General features: G+C 40.9%; 1 protein-coding gene across 2 annotated transcripts in view; it reads right to left on the bottom strand.

Annotated features, from left to right (window-relative positions):
• Positions 1–13565, bottom strand: part of CHRM3 (cholinergic receptor muscarinic 3) — an 83771-nt gene that overhangs the window by 51017 nt on the left and 19189 nt on the right. Inside the window, exons 2-3 of one of the 2 annotated variants that reach the window (XM_075596757.1) lie at positions 11887–12045; positions 10824–11604 (exon numbers count right to left, since the gene is read on the bottom strand). The exons of the other annotated variant lie outside the window; for it this stretch is intronic. Coding sequence (XP_075452872.1) covers positions 11280–11604; positions 11887–12044 — 483 coding nt within the window. The 5' untranslated portion in view covers position 12045 and the 3' untranslated portion in view covers positions 10824–11279. Of the gene's footprint in view, positions 1–10823; positions 11605–11886; positions 12046–13565 lie in introns of those variants that run through there. 2 annotated transcript variants of the gene reach the window in all.

The following is a 13565-nucleotide window of genomic DNA, read 5'->3' on the forward strand; positions in this document are numbered from 1 at the left end:
GGTTCCCAAAAAGAGCTTACTGGGGTTCTGTGTTTTGAATCAATCTTGGTCCTTGAAGACGCTAAAGACGTTATCAAATGTAGGCATTTCATAATAAAAACCTCTAGGACACAATGCTGTGGGCTGTTTTCTACATTCTTATCCCTGCACAATTGCTGACTGTTCCGGACACCATGTGTACACCGTACACATATAAAAAACCTGACTGTAGTTATGCATTTTTATTATGTTCTGCAATTAATGCTGCAACAGATAAGATGGCGAATTTATCAGAAATATGTGAATATTTCATTTTGAACTATGATTTTTACAAATTTACACCTGATGTTCATGGGTGGAAGCGTTCGGTAAGACAAACTTTAACTAACGATCATTGTTTTTTTCGCATTGCCCCTCCACCGGGAGGTAGAAGAGGGTATTGGTGTGTGATCCCAGATTTTTATAGTATGTTTGATCATGGCAACTGCAAAAGGAGAAAGGTCGGGTTTAATCTATATAAGATTTGTCAATCCCAATACAGCAATGTACCAACACCGGCACAAGCACCGGCACCAGCACCGGCTTACAATAACGGTCCGATGGTCAGTGAAAACCTGGATAATGGCAATCCTTGCTACCTGTCCCCACCATATTACCCGCAAAAATTCCAGCCTGATTCCAACCAGATTACACGTACCAGCATGCTTACGTGTACCAACATGATTACTAGCTTCATCAGCTGTCAATTACAGGTATAGCAGGCCAGCTGTCATCTGTCAACTATAATGCAGACTACAGGTGTGTCAGTGGCTCATCTCAACCCGTTTGGCAAAGTTTACACTGGCGGCACACTTTATTGCAGTGCGGCCAGTTCCGCAAGCCGGGAGATTTCCCGGCTTGCTAGTGGCATCCCCTCGGCGTGCCGCGCGTCACCGATGCGCGGTCACGCGTCATCGGGTGCCTGCGCCCCCTGCTCGCGCGTCCAGGGCTCCCCGAGGGAGCCCTGGTGTCCCGCGATGTGGGGGACGGCGGCAGGGGGTTCGGGGGGACCCGGCGGACCCGGAGAGGAGAGGGGGAAGCCCCGATCGGCGGGCCTCTCCTCTGAGGCTTCGGCGCGCGCCCGGGACATCCCGGCGCGCGCCAGGTTACTGTCGCGGCCGAGACCGGGCAAATGCTCGAATAAACTCGGCCGCGACAGTATAATGAAGGTAAATATAATGTACTACAGTATACTGTATTACACTATACAGTACAGTATTAAGTTTGAAGCTGCAGTTCAAGCTGCCATTTAAAAAAAAATCTTTAAAAAAAAAAAAGCAATACAGAATGTGCATCAATACAATATGCACACAGACAAGTGATTAGCTACAGTAAGCTGCAGATCGGTCCATTCTCCTGTAATCAATTGCTTTGCTCAGGGTTATTTAATTGAATTCCTGCAAAGCATTATTGAAAATGTAGTCCTGCAATATGATTGCCTGAGCAGTTACTATAGTAGATAAAGTTTGTGGGCTGCTAGGGAGAGGGCAGGGCTCAGGAGCTAGAGCCTATCAGAAGTTTGTTCTCATAGTACAGAACTGATTTATTAAAAAAAAACACACATGTAGGATATTGCTTGAACAGCTGCTTTAATTCCCAATCACACTATAGTAGTGTACAGTATGCTTGCCATACAGTATCGATGCTTGTACTCATGCACTCATTTTTTCCCCAGAAAAGACACTGTGACATCAAGCGGCAAAAGATAAGGAGGAAATTCTATGGAAATCTAATATCGCTTTTTTTAAACGTTGCTTGCGCATTTTGAATCTGATTTAAAACTCCAAGAAGGATAAAAATTTAAGGTGACAATGTACTTTTTATTGAGGAGAGAATAATTGTGAGCTTTATACAAAACCTTATACAGTATGATACTATGTTTTCATATTAAATACATTTTTACATTGTTATCATCACTACTGTTTTATTTTATCAATGACGTTGCATTTTGCAGTATAATTACAGTAGACGCATGTGTTATTAATTCCGCTAAGAAATGTGGCCAAAATGACTTCACTACCAGTGTGTTTGTCAAGTCTGAAGAAAAGAAAAGAAAAAGGCAAAACCATTTCTTTTCTTTTTTTTTTCTAGACAAGGGCTTAATAAATGAGCCATTTGAAGAAAACATTGTGTGATGCATGTTTTTAATATATTATCAATTTGTACATTCTTAAAATCACTTACTTTTTATTTCTGTATGAGGTGGCATACTCTAAATTAAAAAAAAATTGTGGGGGGGGGGGGTTACAGTAAACCCTTACTATTGAAAACCTTCACATTTTGCTAGGCTTGGTCTGCTTTGCATACGGTTTATGGAAATATCTCATACACACACCCATGGTATTTATGTACTGTTGTGAGAACTTTGATTGTAAAAATGTTCAAATGATTTCTTTGAACTACAGTATATATTATAATCCTGCACACCAGGTCTGGCAAAGTGAGTTGCCCCCCCACCCACCTCACAAAGCAAAATGCATTCAACTGCTTATCGACACCTCCCCTGGCCGATTCATTAGTGTTCTCTGACCGGTTTAACACGCATGTGCACGTGTGATACAGTGGCGGCCGCCTTTATCCTAATGCGGCTGTAGCGGCGCAACTCTGATAACCGCGGGCAGATGCAGTATATTTTTTTTTTTGGAAATATGTTCCGGTATTTTAGCACTCGTAATATTAGCATATTCTTAGCGCTGCCTGCAATACTGCAATACCGTCTAAAAACTCATGTGGGCGTTCGCGATATGTTGTCTTCAAAGTCTAATACTGTAGCAGTTCAACCATGGTCAGTACACAGTCTGCGTGTGTGTGCGCGCACAGTAATTGTAAATTTACATATTTATACATGCATGTATGTCTCATTTGAACATTGTTGAAACGCATTGTTGAAACAATATCACATTTTGGCGTATATAGCGCTCTTCCCTCGCTCGCCCCCGCACACACACACAGGATAATGTACTGCACTGCAGTATTTCAACTTCTTATCTACAGTACACCTCTCCCACGCCATTCCTTTGAACAGATGGCTTTCTGGTTTTAATCACATTCCTGTCATCACATTCCTGCGTGTATAACGTTCAGTTTTGATTTACTGTATTCTTCTGTGTTGATTATTAATGCTCATTGGGGGGGAAAAAGTTCAAGAGTGACCAAAAAAAATTATATTTTCATTTTCCTATTGTTGGCTTTGAGTCACCTCTCTACGCCTGCGTGTAATCCTCTTTGGGAAGGGAGCTTTAGTTGATTATACTGCGCATGCGTGAATTGCTTGCGAAGTTCAAGAGTCACCAAAAAAAAATATTTTTTTTTTCTCTCGTCATTTTTTATTATTTTCTCAACATGAATGAACATGATCCTGCCTCAACCATCTTGACATTACGATATTCAATCTGTGCTGTAGCTTTTGACTGCGACACTGTGCGTTTGACTGCACATGATTGATTTGTGTGATTTTTATGTCTTTGGGGGTGTGGGGATCAAATTATTATGATGACCTGCCAGTTGAAAATATGTCATGTCTTTGAACTACAGTACAGCTAATCCTTCATGCAGCTATACCCTGTACCCCACTCCCCCACGCACACACACACAAGGCTCGCTCAAGGATTTGAACCTCTTATCGACACCTCTACAAAACCATTCATTAATTTTCCTATTGTTGGCTTTGAGTCACCTCTCTGCACCTGCATGTAATCCTCTTTGGGAGGGGAGCAGGCTGATGATTACTGCGCATGACTCACCCATCCACCCTCCCAACCCTTTGAGGCTTTGTTTACGGTAACGCTTGTGATAATCCCTTCTCGAATTTGATATGTAAATCTGATTTGCACAGCACTGTGAAATTTGAGAGTTAAAAAAACCATAATCTGATTCATGTTTTTGATGCAGTAAGTTACCAATTTTTGTCATTCTTTCTTTTTCTTTGGTGTAGGGGGGTGGGGGGTGTCAATGATTATGATTATCATGAATTTAAAATAAAATAAATATTTCTTTATCAGGAACAAAAAATACAAATATACAAATAATCATGAATAATACAAAATGCAGTCTTTATTCAATTCTTCTGTCAGTTGAAAATGGAGGGCCGGTGGATAATCATGAATAATGCACATTGATAATAATATTAATTAATAATATATATAATAATATTACATTTTCCATCTTTATCTTCTTCCTCATTCTGTGTAGTCCATTGAGAGAGGGGAGGTTTTGTGTAAATCATGAATGCACTTTAGATACACTTTACTGTTCACACAGTTCACACAATGTACACATGATACCCTCCCTCCCCCTTTCCATCCTTTATTTCTCTGAAAAGACAAGAAAATAAAAAATTAGTGCAGTTAGGTGCATATTATGGCATTGTGTACTGCATAGCTACTCCATATTGGACTACAGTATGCAGTTAGTACTGTCAAACTAGTATATACTGGAACTACTGTATACTGTGACTACTGTTAAATACTTTGTAACCAGGTGGCTAGTGCTGCTCTCTCAGGAAATAAAAAATCTGTGCCATACTTACCTGTATCATACAGTACTGTACTTGGTGTGCCTGTACTTACCATACTACAGTACAGTACTATACCATACTACCTTCCTGATGCTTGCCCATTACGCTCAATCACAATGGGCAACAAAGTCGCAATATGGTCAATATATTTATTGCATCGTTCCACGGTGAGTACATCGTTCCAAAAACTCATTATGCCTTGCGCCAACTCATCCTTTTTGGAGGGTTTCACGACTTTTCGGATATGATCTTTCAGCTGATGCCAGACCATTTCGATAGGATTGAAGTCTGGCGATCTGTCATTGGAGGGGGAAAAAAAGGACAATTAGTTAGAGATACACAGTAAAACAGTATTAAAAAATGAGACACGGTTACCTTACTTACTCCGCTGGCATCTTCACCTAGTTGATACCATGCTTAAGAATATGCGCTGTTGACGCAGTGTGCTTTGGATCGTTGTCCTGGTAGAAACAGTGTCCATCTGGGTACTCACGTGTGATGTATTCCACAATCTCAGGCACAATTTGCTCTTGGAAAAAAACTTTATTCATGATTCCTATAACAAGAAAAGAAAAATGCTCAAAAAACTGTACACTAGTACAGTACAGTGCATAAGGCAAAAGCGTGACAAAGATGACAAAACTGGTCCACGCCTAGTGATGGCACCCACACATGCATCTTCACTGGGTGTTTTGGATGCGGCTTCATAGATATGCAACCTTTTTTGTTGAATGCAAAGGTGGCAAATCTCTCCAGCGATACAGTAGACTCGTTAGTGAAGATGCAATCCTGGAAAGTTTCTCCACTGTCGATCCATGCCTGGGCCTGGACCACTCTCTTGATCTAGTTAAAGTCCCTTATCATACACTGGCGACACTTTATTCGAGCTTGGCTAGTCCCACGAATTCGGGTATACCCGGGTGTATTGAGGTTTGTGACTGTTTTCTGCCCGAGTGCATTGAGTTATTTTCCATGCAGGGATTGAAGCATTTTATTCCCGCTGGCTGCAATACTGCACAGTATATATATATACTGCATAACAATTCATGAATTTATGCCATCTGGTAGACACGCGAAGCATTGCAGCCTATTAAATCCTAATCATTATCATTTAACAGATCAGCCGCCCATCAGCCAGGCATGAACCCAGGCTGGGAAGGCAAATGCAACGGGGCTTGTCAGAGGTGAGGAGCGGCGCATTCCAGGTATCTGCCAGGTACATACCGGGTATTTGCTCGAATAAAGTGTGTCGGTGCAGTAGGTACGCTCTGTAATGACAAGGAATAATTTTATAGGTACAGTACAGTTTCTTAAACAACATTTTAACCTCCTGTACTGTCCAGTACTAACCTCACACGTCCATATTTCCATCCAATTCTGTGTCTCATCTTCTTTATGCTGGTCTCGGATACAGTGAGATTGTGATTTTGCAGCAGAGTGTATTTGACCCTTAAGGCACTCTTCTCATCATTCTCTTCACTTATTTTGTCGACCAGAAGAGTTGTCTCCCTACAGTGTACAGAAAAAAACAATCCGGTAAGTTACAGTGCAGTAGGCCACAAGTACAGCACATCATTTACACTAAACAATAATAGATGCAGCAATATAAACAATAATAGATAGATATACTATATAACATAGTAATATAATTAAACAGAAATAACCATAATGTTAGATAGATCTATACTATATAGCTATATTTATATGCAGCAATATAAACAATAATAGATAGATATACTATATTACATACTGTAGTAATATAAATAAACAGAAATAACCATAATGTTAGATCTATACTATATAGTTATATTTATATGTAGCAATATAAACAATAATAGATAGATATACTATATTATATAGTAATATAAATATACTTACGCGTTAGTTACCGTTGGTGTCCTCGTGCGTTGTTTGGTCTTTCTGTGTGCATGATAGCACATGGTGGTTGATGGCACAACGAGGCCAGAAGCAGCTAACCAGCGTTGGATATCTGCAATTCGTTGTCCGCTCGTGTACATCTCCTTAATTCTCATGCTGAGATCCTTTGAAATCATTTTAACAGGCATTTCTGCGTGTAGAAAGAAATACAAGCACAAGAATGTATATTCAATGTTTAGTCTGTGTATTCAATGTGCAGTGAATCCACAAAATGGATGGTGTATTTATACGTTAATGACTCACATTAGAGTATGCCCACTTTTAACACCTGTACCTCGTCGCCATGCATAAAAGGTTACACAATTTGCATAGCCACTCGATGATCTGTATCTGAACTTTACCTTGTCCAGATACTGCATTGTGCCATCTGCTTTCCAAGCCAAGTCCAAACCGAAAGGCTAAGGCTAATAAAGAAAACCTTCTGCTGACCCCAAAGGCTAAGGGTTTTAAAAAACGTAAGCCTTATTATGTCAAGAAGAAATTCAGTGATGTACACTCAAGGCAAAACAAATGGCAGCCAACCCATGGAACCCGCAGGCCACTTCCTCGATTACGCTTCGATTACGCTTCGCCGACTCTGCCGCTGCTCACACACAGCCCATCTTCACCACTACTTGTCCACGACGCTGCCTCTGCTCTCCCTGAAACCCACAGCCCATCTTCTCCACTACTCTTCGACGACGCTGCCGCTGGTCTCCCGGAAATCCACAGGTCACTTTCTCCATTACGCTTAGACGACTCTGCCGCTTCTCCCCCGGAAATCCACAGGTCACTTTCTCCATCCCTCTTCGACGACGCTGCCGCTTCTCTCCCGGAAATCCATAGGTCACCTCCTCCATCCTTCTTCGACGCTGTCGCTTCTCTCCAGGGAACCCCCATCTCATCCTCCGTAGCACCCATCCACCTAGATGTCCACAGCATCCCATGCACTAGATCCAGCTCGTTAAACCACATGCTGAATGGGTTAAGTGTCGATATCCCCGGGAACTTTACTATGCTGGTAACGATAGATCTTCTTTAGAGACCATGCTAAATATGGATCAATGGATGGAGAAGATGGATCAACGGATGGAGAAGATGAATCAATGGATGGAGAAGATGGATCAACAGATGGAGAAGATGGATCAACGGATGGAGAAGATAGAGACTGACATAGTGGGGATACATAATTTGCTCGGAGTTCATGCCCCTGTATCTCCGGAGTAGGAGGGTGGCATGGATGGGATGAATGGGACATTCAACTGCCTTCCATCATCAAGCGCACCCCCTCCACCAGAAGAATATGTGTACATGTATGCCGTTGATGACATGACAACCCCGTCAAGGCCACGCCAGGAGACAACACGGCGACCAAGACAGGAGGAAAGCATCCTCCCAGACAACCTATCCTCGCCCGCTGCCAAAAGCACACCCGCTCCCAGAAGAACACCCGCTCCAAGAATCCAACCTACATACGCTTGCATCGATACGGTGCCCGACATCATCCTGCGTGAGCTGCCCAATCCACACAGGGAGAAATAAAGGGTGATGAATGCTGGTTTACCCCAGAAGTATGCCATGTAAATTTTCAAGCACCACGTGTCCTACTTGGTGTACTGCGGATGGGCCAAAAATGTAAACTATGAAGGAAATTACGAAAAAAGGGCGCTTCCTGAAAATTTAAGAAGGACTATTGTGGAGGAATTGCGGCGCTTTTTTTCAATTACAGATCCTGTAATGAAAATCGTGAGAGATGCCATTAATGGCATTTTGCGTCATACGAGGCATTGGCACTGGAAGGACAATCTGGTGGGGATCAAATTTGCGTGACTGTTCAACTGTTGTTTATTTTTTGACTTGTTACTTGTTTTAACTTGTATTAATAAAGAAATGTTTTTTTCTTACACAAGACCTGCACAATTCCAGTCCTCGAGGGCTGCAAATAGGCCCGGTTTTCAAGGTTATCCTGAAAACCGGGCCTGTTTGCGGCCCTCGAGGACTGGAGTTGTGCAGGCCTGACTTACTGTACTGTGCACCATCCTACTGTAAATATTTTGACTTTCTGTACTTTAATAAAGGAGATGTTGCGTGTTTTAAATTTTATTAATAAAGATTTTTTTTTACTAACACCATACTGTTGTTGCTGTACACTTTTTGTACTTACTCCACCAATAAAAGAAAATGTTGATTTGTTTTAAATTGTTCCATTGTCTCCTTTTATACTGTAACAAAATACAGTGTTTCAAGAACATACAATACTGTCCAGGCATACTGTACTGTATACTGTAGGCATGCTCAGTACTGTACATCACAAGAGTATTAAAACAATACATGCTGTACGGGTAGTAGAATACACATATGTACTGGAATACATGTAGAATAAATGCATACGTTTTATTTTTTTGGGTTTATTATACAGTATATATATATATAAAAAAGTAGTGTATGCGGTCTGAAAACAACAGCACACTGTTTCAGGTTTTCTATGAAGCTCTCAGTTACAGTATTCTATTCTAATCAATTGCAACGGCCACTAAACTGTTGACTCTGGTACGTGTTTTTTTAAATCCGATTCAGCAATGTGCAGGCATTGTTACACAAAGCGATATTATCCATCGAAATCCCTCCATGTGCCGTTTTCCGCATGAGATGACAAAGTTTTCTTTTTTGAGGAAAAACAAAAGTAAAAGTTTACTATAATGGTCAGGCAGTCCCCTAAAGAACTTCTCACAGTCAGTCCCATCAATAATTTTGTTGGGCGTCTCCTGTTCACATGCGCATGCGCCTACTGTCGATGTGAAGACAAGCATATGCGTTTCAAGAAGGTTCCAATGGCCATGCGCCTAGCTTTCCACCAATTGTTCCGTATCTACTGTAGAAGCTTCTCAGCCATTGATATTGCTTACAGGAGAATCGCTTGACTGTGCATTGATATTGATATTTCAAAAACAGAATAAAATACGGCAACATTACTCACCATTGTCTTTGCCAATCAGCTGGCACCGAGCCACTGCCAGTCCCGTATTCTCGATCATACACGTAGTTGACAGGTGACAGCGGGACTACTACACCTATAGTTGACAGCTGATGAGGCTGGAAACGCTTTGGTACATGCAAGCTTGCTGGAATCTGTACGTGAAATCTGTCTCAGGCTGCAGGTATCCGGGCGGGGACAGACAGCAAGGGTTGCCGGTCACCAGGTTTTCACTGACGGTCGGACCGTTATTGGAAGCTGGCGCTGTCGCTGGCGCATTGCTTGCCAGCGACTGACGTTTCTTAGTTGGTTTTAACATGACCTTTCGCCTTTTGAAGTCTCCATGATCAAAGGTACGGGAAAAATCTGGTGCTACACACCAATACCCTCCAATAACACCGGGATCAATACGTAAAAAACACGGATCGATACATAACTTTTTCCTTATTGCACGCTTCCACACATGAGCATCTGGTGAAAATTTGTAAATGTCATAGTTTTCGATAAAATACTGATACATTTGACCAACTGTTGCCATCTTATCATCTGTTGCATTAATTGCCGCCCATATTAAATAAGCGTACGTTATATCAGGTTTTTGGTACACGGACTGCAGCGGTGCACTCATCTCGGGACTCTCAGGACAATAGAACACCAGACACTGCGCATTTAGTTTTTAATATGAAAAGCCTAAATTGATACATTATTGTAACTTCTTCAATACCAAGGTCAATTTACAATAGACCACTGCGGTATTTTTTTAAACACCTGCAAGTTGACACATTACTGAAGCGCATGCACATTACAATTCATGAATATGTGCCACCTGGCGGATACGCGAAGAATTGCAACCAATTAAATCCGAACCATTATCAATAAACACATAAATAAACACATCAACCGCGGGTGACGCCGGCATGAATGCAACATGAATGCGGCATGAACGCGGTGAAGTGCGTGGCATTCGGAAAGAAAAAATTCGGAGATGTTGGAGAATAAAATGGGCCGCGGCTGGAAGTGCTTCTTGGGGATTTGGCCAAAATGACTTCACTACCAGTGTGAATGTCAAGTCTGAAGAAAAGAATAACAAAAAGGCAGAACCGTTTCTTTTTTTTTTTTTTCTAGACGTTGACTTAATAAATGAGTCATTTGAAGAAAACATTGTGTGATGCATGTTTTTAATATTTTATCAATTTATACATTCTTAAATATTTATAACTATATAAGACAGTAAGACAGTACGCACGTCTAATAAATGTCTAATACGAATAAATAATATATATATATAGAAAGTGGAGAGTACAGTAAGCGCAGACCTCACTACAGTACAGTAAAGTACCTAACTACATTCCGGTGGCACTCCCTTTATGCTGTAAAAGAACAAGCAACACACTGACAATATGATTGATATAGTTGTTGCATTTATCTACTGTGAGTATGTCGCCCCAGAATCTATTTATTCCTTGTGTTAATTCCTCCAAATTGGATGGTTTAACAACCTTTCTTATATAATCCTTCAGCTCAGGCCACACCAGTTCGATGGGGTTCAAATCTGGTGATCTGGAATGGGACGGGGGTAACACATGGCGAATTAGTTGAACACATAAAAACAGTTTAAAACAATGAGAAAAAATTAATGTACACTGGAGCACTTACTCCGGTGGCGTCTTAACCCAGTTGATACCGCTCACAAGAATATAGGCACTAGAGGTGGTATGTTTAGGGTCATTGTACTGGAAGAAATGGTGACCAGATGGGAAATAATGCCTAATGTATTCAACAATATGGGGGACTATTCCTTCTTGGAAAAATACTTTATCCATGATTCCTGGAGCAGTAGAAAAATTTTTAACATTAGGGTACAACATACACTACAGTTGTACAGTGCATAAGGCTACGGCATGTGACTTTGTGCATTATTTTACCCTCAAAGATGATTATGCATCCTTGTCCACGTCTAGAGATCGCACCCCACACATGCATCTTCAGTGGGTGCTTGGGCGGTGGCTTCAGAGATAGGCGTCCCTTTTTATGGAATGCAAATGTGGAAAATCTCTCAAGGACTACAGTTGTCTCGTCAGAAAAGATGACATCCTGAAAAGTGTCACCACTTTCGATCCATGCCTTTGCTTGCTCCACTCTCTTCACCTTGTTGGCATCCCTTATTATTGGATATGCTCTGTAATGAGAAGGAAGAATTTTACAGGTACTGTAAAACCACACTTTTACCTACTGTACAGTAGTGTTCTGTACAACACTTTACCTGTACTGTTCTACTGTAACTACTGTATGGCACAGCATTCTGCATACAGTACAGTACTATTGCAATATACTGAACTTTATTAATATACTGTACTATAAAATATTCACAGGGGTTATTACTACTTGTATACTGAACTTTATTTAGTACTATATGCAATATACAGTACAGTACTGTTCTTTGTAACAGTAAGACACTTACTTTACAGGTCCATATTTCCATCCCAATTGGTGTCTCATCTGCCTGATGCTGGTCTCAGATGCTGTGATATTATGAGTGTTCTCTAGAGCAGTCTTGACTCTTGCTGTACATTGCTCATCATTTGCCTCGCTGATTTCGTCCACCAGACGCTTTGTCATTCTACAATGTAAAGGAAAAGAGAACAATTTGTTAGAGTAGGCCCAAAATTAAGTCATCATAAATACATGACATACTGTACAGTATTGTATAAAGTATTCTACAATAATTGCAAGGAAAAAAAATAAACACACAAATGCATTTTGATAGGCAAGATGTTTTTAGAGTAATTTTATAGGTTATAATTTTAGAATTTTTATAGGTTGAACTTGATGGACCTACGTCTTTTTCAACCTCATCTACTATGTAACTACTGCACCGACACACTTTATTCGAGCAAATACCCAGTATGTACCTGGCAGATACCTGGAATGCGCCGCTCCTCACCTCTGACAAGCCCCGTTGCGTTTGCCTTCCCAGCCTGGGTTCATGCCTGGCTGACGGGCGGCTGATCTGTTAAATGATAATGATTAGGATTTAATAGGCTGCAATGCTTCGCGTGTCTACCAGATGGCATAAATTCATGAATTGTAATGCAGTATATATATATATATATACTGTGCAGTATTGCAGCCAGCGGGAATAAAATGCTTCAATCCCTGCTTGGAAAATACCTCAATGCACTCGGGCAGAAAACAGTCACAAACCTCAATACACCCGGGTATACCCGAATTCGTGGGACTAGCCGAGCTCGAATAAAGTGTGTCGCCTGTGTATGTAATACAGTACAATACAGTACATTATTTGACATCTACAGCCCAAAAAATCCATTTTGTATTGTCTTCTAAAAGAAATACAGTAATTTTTTGGCTCTAACATAATTGCAAAGAAAACAAATAAACACATAAATTCCTTTTTAATAATGTAGACAAGAAGCTTATACAAGTAATACAATAATTACATACGGTAATGAAAACAAAAAAGCTTACTCTGTTGTGACTGTGGGACTCCGCTTTACACCTTTTGCGTTATTATGGGCATGATAACTGACAGTGCTTTTTGCTAAAATGAGGCCCACAGAACGTAACCAGCATTGGATCTGTAAAATTCCGTGTCCTTTCTTGTACATGTTGTGTATTCTCATGCCAAGATCCTTTGAAACAAATTTCCTCGGCATCGCTGCTTTAGGAAAGAATGTGTGGGTATTCGATGTGTATTCGAATGTGCAATCAACATAACTAATGGTGTATTTATACAATGAGATGGACCTCGCTCAACAGGTTAGGCAAATTACGCCCACTTTTAACACCTGAAGCTCGTGTCCTTGCCTGACAAAAAAAATTAATAAAATAGGAGCTCAGTGCATAAAAGGTGACACAAATTGCCTCCCACATGCTGATCTTTGTCTGAATGAGCTCTTGTCCAGATACTGTATTGTGCATTCTTCCATCTGCTTCCATGGATCTTCCCCGATTCTACGGACGCAGGAACCTGCTTTCTTCTGCCTTGCCGACCACAAGAAAGCAAAAGGTGGAAGCTTTTTCCAAGCCAAAGCGAAAGCCAAATGAGATTAAAGAAAACGTTCCGAAGACTCCAAAGGAAAGAACCCTGGTCCTTATTATGTGAAGAAGAAAAGGGCCAAA

The sequence above is a fragment of the Ascaphus truei genome, chromosome 4, assembly GCF_040206685.1.
Source record: "Ascaphus truei isolate aAscTru1 chromosome 4, aAscTru1.hap1, whole genome shotgun sequence".
In the NCBI taxonomy this organism is placed as follows: domain Eukaryota; kingdom Metazoa; phylum Chordata; class Amphibia; order Anura; family Ascaphidae; genus Ascaphus; species Ascaphus truei.